We start from the raw sequence: 13,098 nt of genomic DNA, 5'->3' as shown, positions 1-13,098 counted from the left end.
ACTCTGGGGGTGTGGGGCCAGGAGGCAGAGTTTCCATGGAGCTCAGGCCCCGCCTTTCATTCTCTGAGCTGGTGGCTCAGCTGAGAAGACGTTTTTGCTTGTCAGTACTGGGCGGGGGGTGCTACTGGCACTGAGTTGGTGAAGACAGGGATGCTGTTTACATCCCATAGTGCACAAGACAGTCCCAATGTCACCAGTGCCACGGGCTCTGATACTGTCGCCACCAGGGCTCCCATGAGGCATGGGGGGTGATGGGGTGGACGCCCCCAGCAGACAGGCCCGCAGTCTTCAGCCCACCTGGGCAGGGACAGCTGCTGACCCACCCCCACCTGCCTCCCCAGGTGAGCTGCTCCCCGGCGTCCACCCAGCTGCTGTCCATGCTGCAGGGCCTCCTGCACCTGGAACCCACCCACCGTTCCAGCCAGCTGCTCTGGGAGGCCTTGGAGAGCCTGGTGAACCGGGCCGTGCTCCTGGCCAGTGACGGTGAGGGGGCAGGGGACAGGGGTGCGGGCTGGTGGACAGACAGGAGTCTTAGACCATTGCGGGGGCCGTCCTTGGCCTTTCATGCATCCTCTGCCCAAGGGGGATGGCCACCCCTTCCCTGCCTGTCCCTCCAGCCCACGTCCCTTTCTTTCGGTCCCCTCCTCTGGCCCTCTCCCTTGACCCTGGACGTCCCCCACCGCAGCCCAGGAATGCACCCTGGAGGAGGTGGTCGAGCGGCTCCTGTCCGTCAAGGGGCGGCTCCGACCAAGCCCCCTGGACAAGGCCCACAAGAGCGTCCAGGCCGACCTAGGCCAGGGTCAGAGGGGCAGCTCCCCTGAAAACGGCACTGCCCCCGAGGCCAGCGTGGAAGGCCAGCAGCCCGCAGTGGCCCAGGCTTGGCAGCTGGTGGGCAGCAACCAGAGAGAGAGTGGCGGGGAAGCCCCACAGCCAAGAGCCCTGGAGCAGCGGACACCCGCCCCACCCCCACCGGCACCCCCCCTCCCCAGCTCTACCACGGGGGCCCCTCCCCCTTCCCTTCCACCCCTACCAGGCCTGGGGGCCACGTCCCCCCCAGCACCCCCTCCCCCACCCCCACAGTCAGGCCAGGGGGCCATTCCCCCTCCAGCACCCCCTCCCCCACCCCCACTGCCAGGCCAGGGGGCCATTCCCCCTCCAGCACCCCCTCCCCCACCCCCACTGCCAGGCCTGAGGGCCATGGCCCCCCCAGCACCCCCTCCCCCACCTCCACCCCTGCCAGGCTCCTGTGGGCTCTTGCCCCCACTGCCTCCACCACTCCCGGGCATGGGGTGCCCACCCCCACCCCCACTTCCTGGAGCAGGCTGGGGCCCCCCTCCACCTCCACCCCTGCCCGGCCTCCCTGGCCCTCCCGCAGTGGACAGCGTGGAGGAGGTCATCGTGGCCCAGGTGGACCACAGCCTGGGCTCGGCCTGGGTGCCCAGCCACAGGCGGGTGAACCCGCCCACGCTGCGCATGAAGAAGCTGAACTGGCAGAAGCTGCCGTCCAAGGTGGCTCGTGGTGAGGGTCCCTAGACCCCCGAGGGAGACCCCCCTGAGGACGGGGACAGCTGTGCTGGGGTGGCTATGGCGTGCGTGTCCCGGCCAGGGAGCGGCCAGGGCAGCCTGGGCCTGCTCTTGGCTCAGCGCCTGCGTGGTCCGGGGTGGGGCTGCTTCAAGCCCGGGATCCACTCGGCGCCCCTGCGCTGCCCGGGCCCCTCGGCGCCCTGCTCAGGGAAGGCCACGGCCAGCTAGCAGCCGGGCGGCCTGCGCACGGACACAGGCACCGGGGCGTCCCGAGCTGGAGTGCTTGCTGTGTGCCGGCCCCAGCTGGCCCCAGGCAGGGCGTCCTTGACAGCCTGCGGGAGCCCCAGGCCCGTCCCCTGCTCCCGAGCCCGCCCTGGGGAGGCTGAGGCCATGCCCGCGCCCCTCCCTGCAGAGGGCAACTCCATGTGGGCGGCGCTGGGCAGTCCGGACGCCGAGGCGGTGGAGCCCGACTTCTCCAGCATCGAGCGGCTCTTCTCCTTCCCCGTGGCCAAGCCCAGGGAGCCGGCCGCTGCCGCCCCCGCCAGGAAGGAGCCCAAGGAGGTGGGACGGGGGCGGGGAGGGGCACAGACTCGGGTGGCCTGCCCTGCCCGTCCTGGTACCAGCGCGCTGGGTGCGGGTTTTCCAGATCACGTTCCTCGACGCCAAGAAGAGCCTGAATCTCAACATCTTCCTGAAGCAGTTTAAGTGGTGAGAGAGAGACGCCCCAGCCATCCCCTCAACACACACCGCCCGCCACTGCCTCCCCGGCTGGCAGTGCCCTCTGCAGGCCGCCGCGGGAAGTGCGTGTCCCATCCCCAGGGCGGGAGGCAGGCTGCCCCCCAGGGGCCCGAGAGACCACCCAGCCCAGCCTTCTGGGCAGGACCCAGTGGTCAGCTGGGGACCTTCCCCGAGGCCACACACAAGCAGCAGCCCCTGACGCCAGTGCCCAGTCCTGCCCTGCTGCAGGCGGATGTCTGGGGCTCTGGCCGTGCCGTCTGCTGAGCAGCCCCCTCCTCCCCACTCCAGCTCCAACGAGGAGGTCACCGGGATGATCCGGGCCGGGGACACCACCAAGTTCGACGTGGAGGTTCTCAAACAGCTCCTCAAGCTCCTTCCGGAGAAGCACGAGGTGAGCCGGGACCCCCGCCAACCAGCGGAGATCAGGATGGGCAGGGGCAGTCCCTGGGGGCTCCCAGCTGGGGCACCGAAGGGAGGGGTCCCAGCCCCGCCCCTGCCCTGAGCTGCACCGCAGGGAGCAGAGCTGCACGTGGCCGGGCAGAGGCAACAGGCAGTCCGGGAGGGCTTCCCGAGGGAGGGCGGGAAGCTGGCGTGTGGCGGGGTCCTCCACGCGGGCCTCCTCCCTGCAGATTGAGAACCTGCGGGCGTTCGGAGAGGACCGAGCCAGGCTGGCCAACGCTGACCAGTTCTACCTGCTGCTGCTGGGCATCCCCTGGTGAGCACGGCAGCAGCCCCCGCACCAGGCCGGCCTTGGGGAGGCGCAGAGGGAGGGGCTCCCCCATCCGAAACCACAATCATCCGGTTTCCAAACTTGGCTCGTGCCCCACCTGCTGGCCCTCCTCTTCAGAGAGCAGAGCTGCAGGGGGGGGGGGCAAAGGGAGGAGCTCGCTCCTCTGGGGCTGCCCCCCGTGCTTTGAGTAGACCAGGGACCGCCTGCCCCCCCCACCACCACCACAGCGATGGATCTGTGGGCTTAGCCCCACACGGCAGGCGGGTGGGGGTGGCTCCCGACCCCTGACCTCGGCTCTGCCATCCCTAGCTACCAGCTGCGGGTCGAGTGCATGCTGCTGTGCGAGGGTACAGCCGTCGTGCTGGACATGGTGCGGCCCAAGGCCCAGCTGGTGCTCGCCGCCTGCGAGAGTGAGTGGGGCCGGTGGGGCCAGTGGGGCCGGGCTGGGACCCAGCAGGGCACCTGAGGGCGTTGGCCTTCCCCACCTCACCGTAACCACCCTTGTCACCACCACCACCTCCTGGGGCACATGCAGACACATGTGCCTGCTCACACCCCCCTCACACACGATCGCGCACATGCATGCACGCACCTCCTCTGAGCAAGGACTCAGCCGGGACCGCGTGGCCATGGGCAGGGACACCACGGGTCTGGACCACGAGGTGCAGTTCGCTCTGTCACGTGCATGCAGTGGGTGTCCCCTCCCATCTCCGACACCAAGGGACAGGTACCTGGGAGCCAGAGCAGCCACAGGCTCTAGGAGGTCCCTCCCAGCACCCCGAGTCCTCACCCACGGGGAGGGGTGCAGTGATCCATGCCCGGGGTCTGTGACGCATCAGTGCTGCTGATGCAGGGAGACCTGCTTCCGTCCCCCAGGGCAAGGTGGAGGGTTTGCAGGCCCCGAGCCCCAGCCCTGTGTCCCTCCCAGCTGGCCTGAGCCTGGGGAAGCGGCCTGGGGGGTGGGGGTGAAGGAGCATGGCAAGCAGGACCGTGCCCCACTCTGGGGCCCCGGGGACTCTGCCCCGAGACCCCTGCCCAGCCCCGCGCCTCCCGCAGGCCTGCTCACCAGCCACCAGCTGCCCGTCTTCTGCCAGCTCATCCTGAGGATCGGGAACTTCCTCAACTACGTGAGTCGGGGCTGCGCCAGCCTGCCTCATGCTGCCCTGGCACCCAGCCTGGGAGGCAGGAGACTCACACCCTGTCCCTCCCAGGGCAGCCACACAGGCGACGCTGATGGCTTCAAGATCAGCACGTTGCTGAAACTCACGGAGACCAAGTCCCAGCAGAACCGCGTGACGCTGCTGCACCACGTGCTGGAGGTGGGCTGCGCCGGGACGTATCCTCGGGGTGGAAGGGCGAGAGGGATGCGTTCGACGGGAGGGTGGGGGGTGGTCTCCCCATCCCAGGGCCCCGCCCGGGTCAGCAGCGTCAGAGCCCGAGCTGCGCCCCCGGCCTCCCGGCGTGCCTCCCCATGGCGCAGCACTCTCTCACCTGTGCGAGCCTCCCCCCTCCCAGGACACCCGCCCCCGGTGCAGGGCAGCCCCTGACAGGAGCAGAAACGGCACAAAATCACAGCCAGGCCCCAAGTGCTGAGGGTTTCTGGACCTTCATTGCTAAGGGCTGGAGCGAAGGGGCTGGGGGCGGGGGCAGCCCCAGGTCCAGGCTGCGGCCGCAGCGGATCCCACTGGACATGTCCTGTTGCAGGAAGTGGAGAGGAGCCACCCAGACCTCCTGCAACTGCCCCAGGACCTGGACCAGCCCTCCCGAGCCGCGGGGTAGGCAGCTCCTGCCAGCGCCCCCTCGCCCCAGCCAGACCCCCGGCCTCTGCAGCGCACTGCCGGGCAGAATGCTGGCGCCCACTCTGGGACGGGACCATCTGCTACTGCTTGTCCTCTGTGACTTAGATGAGGAAACTGAGGCCTGTGGGCAGGGATGACCTGTCCAAGGTCATGTGGGGAGCTGATTTAACAGTTTCTTTATAAGGTTAAACCTTCACGACAGCCTGTGAGCATGGTCCTGCCTCCCCCACTGTGTAGACCAGGAAGCTGTGTCGCCTTCCTGGGCTCACAAGGGTGGGGACAGGCAGGCAGCCCATGCCACCACCCTCTCCCCTGCACCCACCCAGGGCCATGGCTCCAAGCACAGGCCCTTCCCAGGCTCCACCTGCCCCCGAAGGTTCCCTGGTCCAGGGGTCGCTGAGCCTCAGTGGGCACAGGGCAGGCGAACAGGACACGTGACCATCAGGGGTCCCTGTCCTGCCACTCAGGAAGGACGGAGGGCCCACCAGACCAAGCACTGACCACACCATGTGGCAGGCCTCAGGGTTCTGACCTGCTCTGGCCCCCACAGTGTGCAGGAGGCGCCTGGGCTTCCCCGGGGGGGTGTGCAGGTAGGGCCCCCATGTCCCCGTGTGGCTGGATGTCACCTGTCACCTGGCCCTGCCTGGCCCTCTGGTGCCTTTCAGGATCAACCTGGAAGTGATCCGCTCAGAGGCCAGCTCCAACCTGAAGAAGCTTCTGGAGACAGAGCATAAGGTGTCGGCCTCGGTGCCTGAGGTGCAGGAGCAGTACTCGGGGCGCCTCCAGGCAAGCAGGCAGGCGGGCAGCACGCTGCAGGGAGGGCAGGGAGGGGCATGCTATGGGGGGGGGCACACTGCGGGGGGGGCGGGCACGCTCCAGGCAAGCAGGCGGGCGGGCACGCTGCAAGGGGGCAGGCGGGCGGGCATGCTGCAAGGGGGCAGGGGGGCGGGCACGCTGCAAGGGGGCAGGTGTGGGGGCACGCTGCAGGGGGGCAGGCATGCTGCAGGGGGCAGGTGGGGGGCAGGCACGCTGTAGGCAGGCGGGCGAGAGTGTCCACCAGGCCCCACCCACCTGCCCCTGGGCCCCCGCTTCTGAGGAACTGGGGTCCACTGGGGCCCTCAGGGCCGGTGACTGTGCCATGTGCCCCCAGGCCAGCATCGAGGCCTCCCGGGCGCTGGACAAGCTCTTCGAGGACATCGAGCAGAAGCGGCGGGAGCTGGCCGACTACCTGTGTGAGGACGCCCAGCAGCTGTCCCTGGAGGACACCTTCAGCACCATGAAGACCTTCCGAGACCTCTTCATCCGAGCCCTGAAGGTGAGGGGCCCAGGGAGGGCACAGCCCGGAGGCACAGTGGGGTCCTGGGCGGAGCAGCGCAGTGGGCCGCCCGTGTTCTGCGGCCCCACCGCGTGCGGCCCGTGGAGCGTGCGGGCTGGTGCTGGGTGACCCACCCAGGCTCGCGTCGCAGGAGAACAAGGAGCGGAAGGACCAGGCGGCCAGGGCAGAGCGCAGGAAGCAGCAGCTGGCCGAGGAGGAGGCGCGGAGGCCTCGGGGCGAGGACGGGAAGCCAGGTGAGGCCCGGCCCGGCAGGCGGGGCAGCGGCAGGAGGCAGGCCCCCCTTCAGCCCCTCAGCACCCCCAGGCCTTCTGGGTGGTCTCCAGGCCCCCGTGGGCCCCTCTCTGAGGCTCCCTGGCTCCCCAGGCAGGAAGGGGCCCGGGAAGCAGGAGGAGGTGTGTGTCATCGACGCCCTGCTGGCCGACATCAGGAAGGGTTTCCAGCTTCGGAAGACGGCCCGGGGCCGCGCGGACGCCGACAAGGGCAGCAGGGCGGCCGTGGGGGACCCCCCAGGGGCCATGGAGTCTGGTGAGACCTTCGCCCACCTCCTCCTCTCCGCAGTTCCCTCCTTCCCCGCAGTGTGCCTCCCCCCAGGAAGTCCCCTGACCTCACGGGAACACCCGTCCTCCCCCTGGGCTGCCCCGCGGCACCTGAGATGGGGCGGCCAAGGGCACCGGCCTCCCCCCTCCATCTGTCCTCCGAGCGTCTCTGCTGGGACACGGGGCCCTGTGACGGCCACCAGCCCAGCCCCAGACTCCCGGAGAGACGGGGTTCCCAGGGCACAGAGGGCACCCGAGGTGGCACGGCCCTGGCGAGAGGCCCCTCTCCTGGGGTGCAGGCGGGTGGCCCTCCCATGCTGTGTACAGACCGTGGACGCTGAGGCCACGCCCCGCCCTGCGAAAGCCGCCCTTGGAGGCCCCTGCGGCTCTGAGAGCCCACAGAGCCGGGAGGCTCCGGGCAGGGGCTGTGCGGGGCCCGTGTAGCCGAGACGGGAGGCCCCGGGGTGGCTGGAGCCGGATGCCCGCCCTTCACCGACACTGCCTCCCCCCTCGAAGCGGCCAGCAGGGACCCTGCAGGAGACCCCAGGGGTGGCACCCGCCGCCCCACCTCTGGGCCAGGCCTTGATGCTGCAGCCACCAAGGAGCCCCCAGGCTGGGACCTTGTGGACGCCGTGACCCCCGGCCCGCAGCCTGCCCAGGAGCCGGCAGAGGAGGGTGGTCCCGGGCGCCTGGAGAGGCGTTCTTCCTGGTACGTGGACGCCAGCGACTTCCTCACCCCGGAGGACGCCCAGTGTCCGCAGCCCTCGCAGGGGGCCTGGCCAGTGACTCTGGGCGACGCTCGGGCCCTGCAGCCCCTCAAGTTCTCCAGCGAAAAGCCCCCTGGGGCCCCAAGTTCCAGCCAGGACGCCGAGGGCCCCGTGTCCTCGGGGGACATCCGCCGGGCCGAGGCCGACAGCACGAGCCAGGAGGATGCAGCTGTCCTGGGCCGCAGCGCCGGCCTCCCGGCTGCAGGCCTCGGTGGGGACGCGGACGAGGAGGACCCGGCCCCGGAGTCCGCACTGGACACCTCCCTGGACAGGTCCTTCTCTGAGGACGCAGTGACTGACTCCTCGGGGTCTGGCACCCTCCCCAGGGCCCGCCGGGCCTCGAAGGGGCCGGGCCGGCGGAGGAAGAAGCGCGCGGCAAGGAGCCAGGAAGGTAACTCAGGCGCCGGGGGCAGCTGGGCACTTGGTCGGAGCTCGTCCTGTCCACGCCAGGGCCGTGGGCCTCTCCCCTTCCCCACAGGGCGCCCGGGAAAGAGGGAGGTTCCGGGGTGCAGCCGCAGGGCAGGAGGTGGCTGCTCTTCCCCAGGAGGGCAGCTGTGGGGTCGCCGATCTCCTTAGCAGGAATTGCTGCCTTCCCGCCCTCCGGCAGGGCGGGGGCGGGCACCACGGCAGAGGCTGTGCAGGGGTGGCAGGGCAGGGTGCAGCGTGGCGGGTGCCTGGCGCCAGGCCCTGGATGCGTGGCTGCGTTACCACACAGAGGCCAGAGGACCGGGCAGGGAGACCCCGGTGCACTCGCCGGCCCCCACGCTCCGAGCTTAGGGCTGCTCTTGTGCGACGGGCTGTTGAGTGCGTTTATTTTGTTTGAAAGCAGAGGTTGCCCCCGAGTGTGATGATAGTAGTACAAAAAGGCTGTGTGCCATCCAGTGAGGTACGTATGCAGACGGCGCTCTGTGTGCACTAACGGCAGAGCAGGGCAGCGGGCCTGAGCTTGCTGCCCGGACCCCCGGCGCTAACCCTGGCTTCTCCCAGCCCGCCCGGGTGCATCGGGGCCCCTGTCCTGTGCTGTCGGTGGTGGGCTCCTTCCCCTCTGTCTCCCCTCTCGGGGCCAAGGCCGGCTACCTGGTGTCCGCACCCCGCTGCCGCGGGACAGGACGCAACCTCAGGGCTGGCTCCGGCACACAGGCCCATGGTCGGAGCTGAGCTGGGCCCTTCCGGGGACGGCTCCAGGGTGCCCAGGGCAGGGGTGGGGCGCGGGGGAGCTCAGCTCCCTGCAGGACAGGCCGAGGTTGTTCCTGCCCTGACTGGGTTTCCCTGACCCTGCGCTCCACTGACCCTGGAGGCATCTCCACTGAGTCCTTTCATTTCCTGGGCTGGCCAGGCGGGTCCCCAGGAGGTCTTTGAAGAGACAGGGACAGTCCCAAGGGCAGGTACTGCCAGGGACCAGCAGCAACTCTCTAAGGCATGGGGGTATGGGTAGGCCCCTGCCCACTTCCCCCTCCTCCCCCTCCCCCTCCCTCCTCCCCCTCCCCCTCCTCCCCCTCCTCCCCCTCCCCTTCCTCCCCCTCCCCCCTCCCCCCTCCCCCTCCCCCTCCCCCCTCCCCCTCCCCTTCCTCCCCCTCCCCCTCCCCCCTCCCCCTCCCCCTCCCCTCCTCCCCCTCCCCTTCCCTCTCCTCCTCCTCCCTCCCCCCTCCTCCTCCCTCCCCCTCCCTCCCCCTCCCTCCCCCTCCCTCCCCCTCCCCCCCTCTCCCCCTCCTCCTCTCTCCCCCTCCTCCTCCCTCCTCCTCCCCCCTCCTCCTTCCTCCCCCTCCCCTCCTCCCCCTCCCCTCCTCCCCCTCCCTCTTCCCTCTCCTCCTCCTTCCTCCCCCCTCCCCCTCCCTCCCCTCCCTCCCCCTCCCTCCCCCTCCCCCCTCTCTCCCCCTCCTCCTCCCTCCTCCTCCCCCCTCCCTTCCTCCCCCTCCCTCCTCCCCCCTCCCCTCTTCCCTCTCCTCCTCCCTCCTCCTCCCCCCTCCCCTCCTCCCCCTCCCTCCTCCCCCCTCCCCTCCTCCCCCTCCCTCCTCCCCCCTCCCCTCTTCCCTCTCCTCTTCTTTCCTCCCCCCTCCTCCCCCCTCCCCCTTCCTCCTCCCTCCCCCCTCCCCCTCCTCCTCCCTCCCCCTCCTCCTCCCTCCCCCTCCTCCTCCCTCCCCCTCCTCCTCCCTCCCCCTTCTCCTCCTCCTCCTCCTTCCTCCCTCCTTCCTATCCTCCCCTATCCTCCCTCTCCCTTCCCCTCTGCCTCTCCTTCCTCCCTCCGTCCTCTCTAGGCCCTGGAGATGGGAAGGGGTCTTTAGATGCAGATTCCTGCCCGTGTGTGCCGCCCTGGGCCAACTGGGACCCCCACCCGTGGGCAGGACAGCCGGGGCCAGAGCGGCTGGTGTACAGCCAGGCAGACTGGCCAGTGCCCACACTGTGCTGGGTGCGGGGACGGAGGGCCAGCCTGGCGTGGGGTCTCGGAGGCTGGGCGCGGTGGAGGCGGGGGCGGGGCAGAGAAGCGAAGGTGCAGATGGAGGCCGCTGGGTGACATCGGGCGTCCCTGTCCCCACGGTTCCTCCTCACTGTTGGCGTGGAGCCCTCCCCTCGGTTCAGCGCCTGCTTCCCGGCGTTTTCCGCGCTTGGCTGTCTGGAGGAAACACCAGCATGTTTTTCAGAAAGGCCCCGCCTCTCCCGTAGGTGCTGGAATTTGGACCTCGGCCTGGCCAGGCTGGGGGTCTGCGGGCTGCGTCGCCAGCCCGAGTTGGGCCTGTGCGCAACCCCGGGTGCCCTCGTGGTCAGCTGTGCCTGGCGGACCCCTGCCCTGCCCATGTCCCATCCTTTCTCCCACCTTCACGTTTAGGAGAACTTCAACCTGGCATGAAATTTGCAGAGAGATCAGAACAAACACCACCTTGTCCCCAAAATTGCAAAAATTTGTAAAAAATTCCAAAATTGTTGACATCTTGCTACCTTGCTTCCCTACCGGAGCCACTGGGCAGGAGCTGTGGACACCAGGACACCTGGGCCCCCAAGTCCCCACGACACCTGTTCTACGAGCCCCAGTTGGCTGGTGCTCGGCCCACGCCCTGGGCACCTGCCCGGGTGTCCCCGTAATGCTGCTCAGGGTCATCGCTTTGGGTTCTTTGGAAAGAGATCCTGTCCGGAATCACGGGTTGTGTTTGGCTGTCATATCTCTTCGCTCTCGTTTGCTGTAGAACTTTCCAGCTCCTCTTTGTCTTGTGCTACAGTGACTTTCTGGAAGGCATTTGGGGCTGCCTGAGTGCCTCCCCGAACCCAGCGGGTCCACACTGGGCCTGGGGCAGGAACACATCGCAGGAGGGGCTTGGCCGCCTGTCTGTCCTCGGTTCCCGTCCCTGCTGCTTCGTGGCAGAGGCGGTGGTCACAGCAGACCTGTCCCTGCACAAGCTCCCTGTGGCCTTGTAGCTCCTGAGCAGCCGGGTGGCCCCGGGCCAGGCCCTCCCTCTACCCAGCACCGTTCTGCGCCAGTGGCTCCTCGTTTGAGCTTTCCCTTCTCCATTTGTTTTTTAAGTTGTGCGAGGTTTTTTTGCTTTTTTTTTTTTTTTTTTTTTTGAGATAGAGTCTCACTCTGTTGCCCGGGCTAGAGTGCCGTGGTGTCACCCTAGCTCACAGCACCCTCACACTCCTAGGCTCAAGCAATCCTCCTTCCTCAGCCTCCCGAGTAGCTGGGACAACAGGCATGCGCCACCATGCCCAGATAATTTTTCTTATTTTTAGTAGAGACGGGGTCTCACTCTTGCTCAGGCTGGTCTGGAACTCCTGACCTCAGCCATCCTCCTGCCTCGGCCTCCCAGAGTGCTAGGATCACAGGCGTGAGCCACCGCGCCCGGCCCCTGTGCAAGTTTTGAATGTCCCTCTCTGTCGCACATTTGGGCGGGAACCAGGGGGGCCCATCACGGGCTCCTGTGCCCCTTGATCGGTGGCCCCCTGTCCCCTGAGCGCAGCACCCTGCTCCCGGCTCTCCTGCCCCAGCCCCAGCCCTGGCTCTGGCGGTCCCCTGGCTCCCGCATGGGGAGTGGTGCTGAAACCCCTCTCTGGGAGATCGTTGACAGCGTGTGCTTCGTCTTGCTCAAGCAGTGGCTCTCAAACCGGAGCCTGCCCTGGTCCCACGGGCGGGAGGGGGTCTGGGGACGCCGCCTGGCACCAGGTGGCCAAGTGAGGGCCTGGGCCAGAGAGCTGGGGGTGTTTGGGCCAGGGGCCTGCAGGGCCAATCGAGGAGGCCTTCCAGGTGGTGGGGGCTGTTGGGGCAGGGCCTGGTACCCCCGGCACCCAGCTGGAGAAAGGACAGGCAGCTGGAGTTGGTGGCATGAGGGCGGGGAGGTGACGGGGAGTACAGCGTGTCTGGGATGTGGGGAGATGGGCCGCAGCCTCCCCATCTCAGCAGGGAAGAGACAGCCGTGCTGAGACCGGGCCTGACCGGGAGCCGGCTTGCCACAGCCATCCGGCACCTTCCACCTGGATGGGTCCTGCTGCTCCAGAGACGGGGCCTGGGGTCAGAGTGGGCCTGGGATGCACAGCACAGCGCACTGGGCAGTGGTGTTGAGGGGTGCCGGGCCGTGGAGACCCTGGAGCAGGCACCTGGCACTGTCCCAGCAAGGCTGCACCTGACGCTGTCCCCTTCCCTCCTCTGCAGGCCTCAGGCCCAAGCCCAAAGCCAAGTGACAGAGCCCGCAGTGGCCCGGGCGCAGCAGCGGCTGCCGGACGTGCTGCTGGGCAAGGCTTTCCCGGTGGCCGGGCTGGGACTGGGCCCTGCGAAACCACAACTCCGTGCCTTACCCGGCCAGGGCCCTCCCGGAGCCTTCCGGGGTGTTGTGGCCAGGACCCCGACAGGCACCGACGCCCGGCGCCCTCCTGACTGCCTGCACGCACCCAGCGTCCCGCCTGCTCCCCCAGTGCGACTGACCGAACACCCGCGCGTGGCCTGCTCCATGGCCTGCCGGGCGGGGCTGTGCCGGGCGGCACCTGCCAGCCTGCAGCCCCCGCCCCGCACTCCGCCGCCGTCGCTGCCCGGCTGCTTTAACCGAAATGCAAGTCTTCCAGTCTTCACTGCTCTGTGGCGGCTGAGCTGGGGACCAGCGTTGGGGACCACACCCCAGGGTAGAGGCAGGTGAGGCCCATTCCTGTGGAGCCCACCCCACCGTCCCACGGTGTCCAGCCCCTAAGCATGGGGAGGGTGTGCCCCACCCCCAGCCAGGGCCTGGCCAGGGGACCAGAAGTGCCAGCTGGGTGACACAGCAGCTGGGCCTCTCCTCACCGTCCACCAGGAGGGCAGCCTGCCGGGGCCCCTGCCACCAGGGGTGGGCTGCAGAGGCTGGTGGCTGGATGTGTGACCAATAAAGAGCAAACCTGGCCCAGCTAGTGACTGTTGTGTTCAGAGCCTGCAGGGGTGGGTGGCGGGTGGATGGAGGGACAAACAGAGGACAGCTGGACAGGCGGGTGGGCCATGAGCGGTGGTCAGCTGCCCTGTGGGAGTGGAGCCAGGGTGGCACCCCAGCTGCCCACGTCCTGCCCCCTGTCCACGCCCCGCCCAGCCCCCCACCCAGTGCGACTGGATCCTCCTGGCCCCACACACGGCGTCTCGGCCACCAGAGGGGGGCCCTGAGGACAGGTGCCCGGGTCTCCCTCCACGCTCGCCCTTGTGCCTGGCACGGTGGTGGATGGGGGA

At 68.8% G+C, this 13,098-nt stretch overlaps 1 protein-coding gene across 7 annotated transcripts in view; it reads left to right on the top strand.

Annotated features, from left to right (window-relative positions):
• Positions 1 to 12,787, top strand: part of INF2 (inverted formin 2) — a 29,002-nt gene extending 16,215 nt beyond the window's left edge. For 3 of the 7 annotated variants that reach the window (XM_020285650.2, XM_020285647.2, XM_020285649.2), the window contains exons 7-23: positions 342 to 483; positions 686 to 1,519; positions 1,937 to 2,085; positions 2,171 to 2,232; positions 2,551 to 2,653; positions 2,892 to 2,977; positions 3,302 to 3,402; positions 4,049 to 4,119; positions 4,204 to 4,311; positions 4,697 to 4,767; positions 5,457 to 5,577; positions 5,942 to 6,106; positions 6,258 to 6,360; positions 6,491 to 6,652; positions 7,180 to 7,821; positions 8,257 to 8,316; positions 12,067 to 12,787. In XM_020285650.2, coding sequence (XP_020141239.2) covers positions 342 to 483; positions 686 to 1,519; positions 1,937 to 2,085; positions 2,171 to 2,232; positions 2,551 to 2,653; positions 2,892 to 2,977; positions 3,302 to 3,402; positions 4,049 to 4,119; positions 4,204 to 4,311; positions 4,697 to 4,767; positions 5,457 to 5,577; positions 5,942 to 6,106; positions 6,258 to 6,360; positions 6,491 to 6,652; positions 7,180 to 7,821; positions 8,257 to 8,315 — 2,979 coding nt within the window. In that variant the 3' untranslated portion in view covers position 8,316; positions 12,067 to 12,787. Of the gene's footprint in view, positions 1 to 341; positions 484 to 685; positions 1,520 to 1,936; positions 2,086 to 2,170; positions 2,233 to 2,550; positions 2,654 to 2,891; positions 2,978 to 3,301; positions 3,403 to 4,048; positions 4,120 to 4,203; positions 4,312 to 4,696; positions 4,768 to 5,456; positions 5,578 to 5,941; positions 6,107 to 6,257; positions 6,361 to 6,490; positions 6,653 to 7,179; positions 7,822 to 8,256; positions 8,317 to 10,091; positions 10,959 to 12,066 lie in introns of those variants that run through there. The other 4 variants (XM_012746397.3, XM_076003659.1, XM_076003658.1 and 1 more) reach the window with 4 other exon arrangements.
• Positions 12,788 to 13,098: the final 311 nt, after the last annotated feature.

This window comes from Microcebus murinus, chromosome 6, assembly GCF_040939455.1.
Source record: "Microcebus murinus isolate Inina chromosome 6, M.murinus_Inina_mat1.0, whole genome shotgun sequence".
In the NCBI taxonomy this organism is placed as follows: Eukaryota; Metazoa; Chordata; class Mammalia; order Primates; family Cheirogaleidae; genus Microcebus; species Microcebus murinus.
The sequence above is the reverse complement of the archived record's forward strand: the minus strand, read 5'-3'. Positions and strand labels throughout refer to the sequence as shown.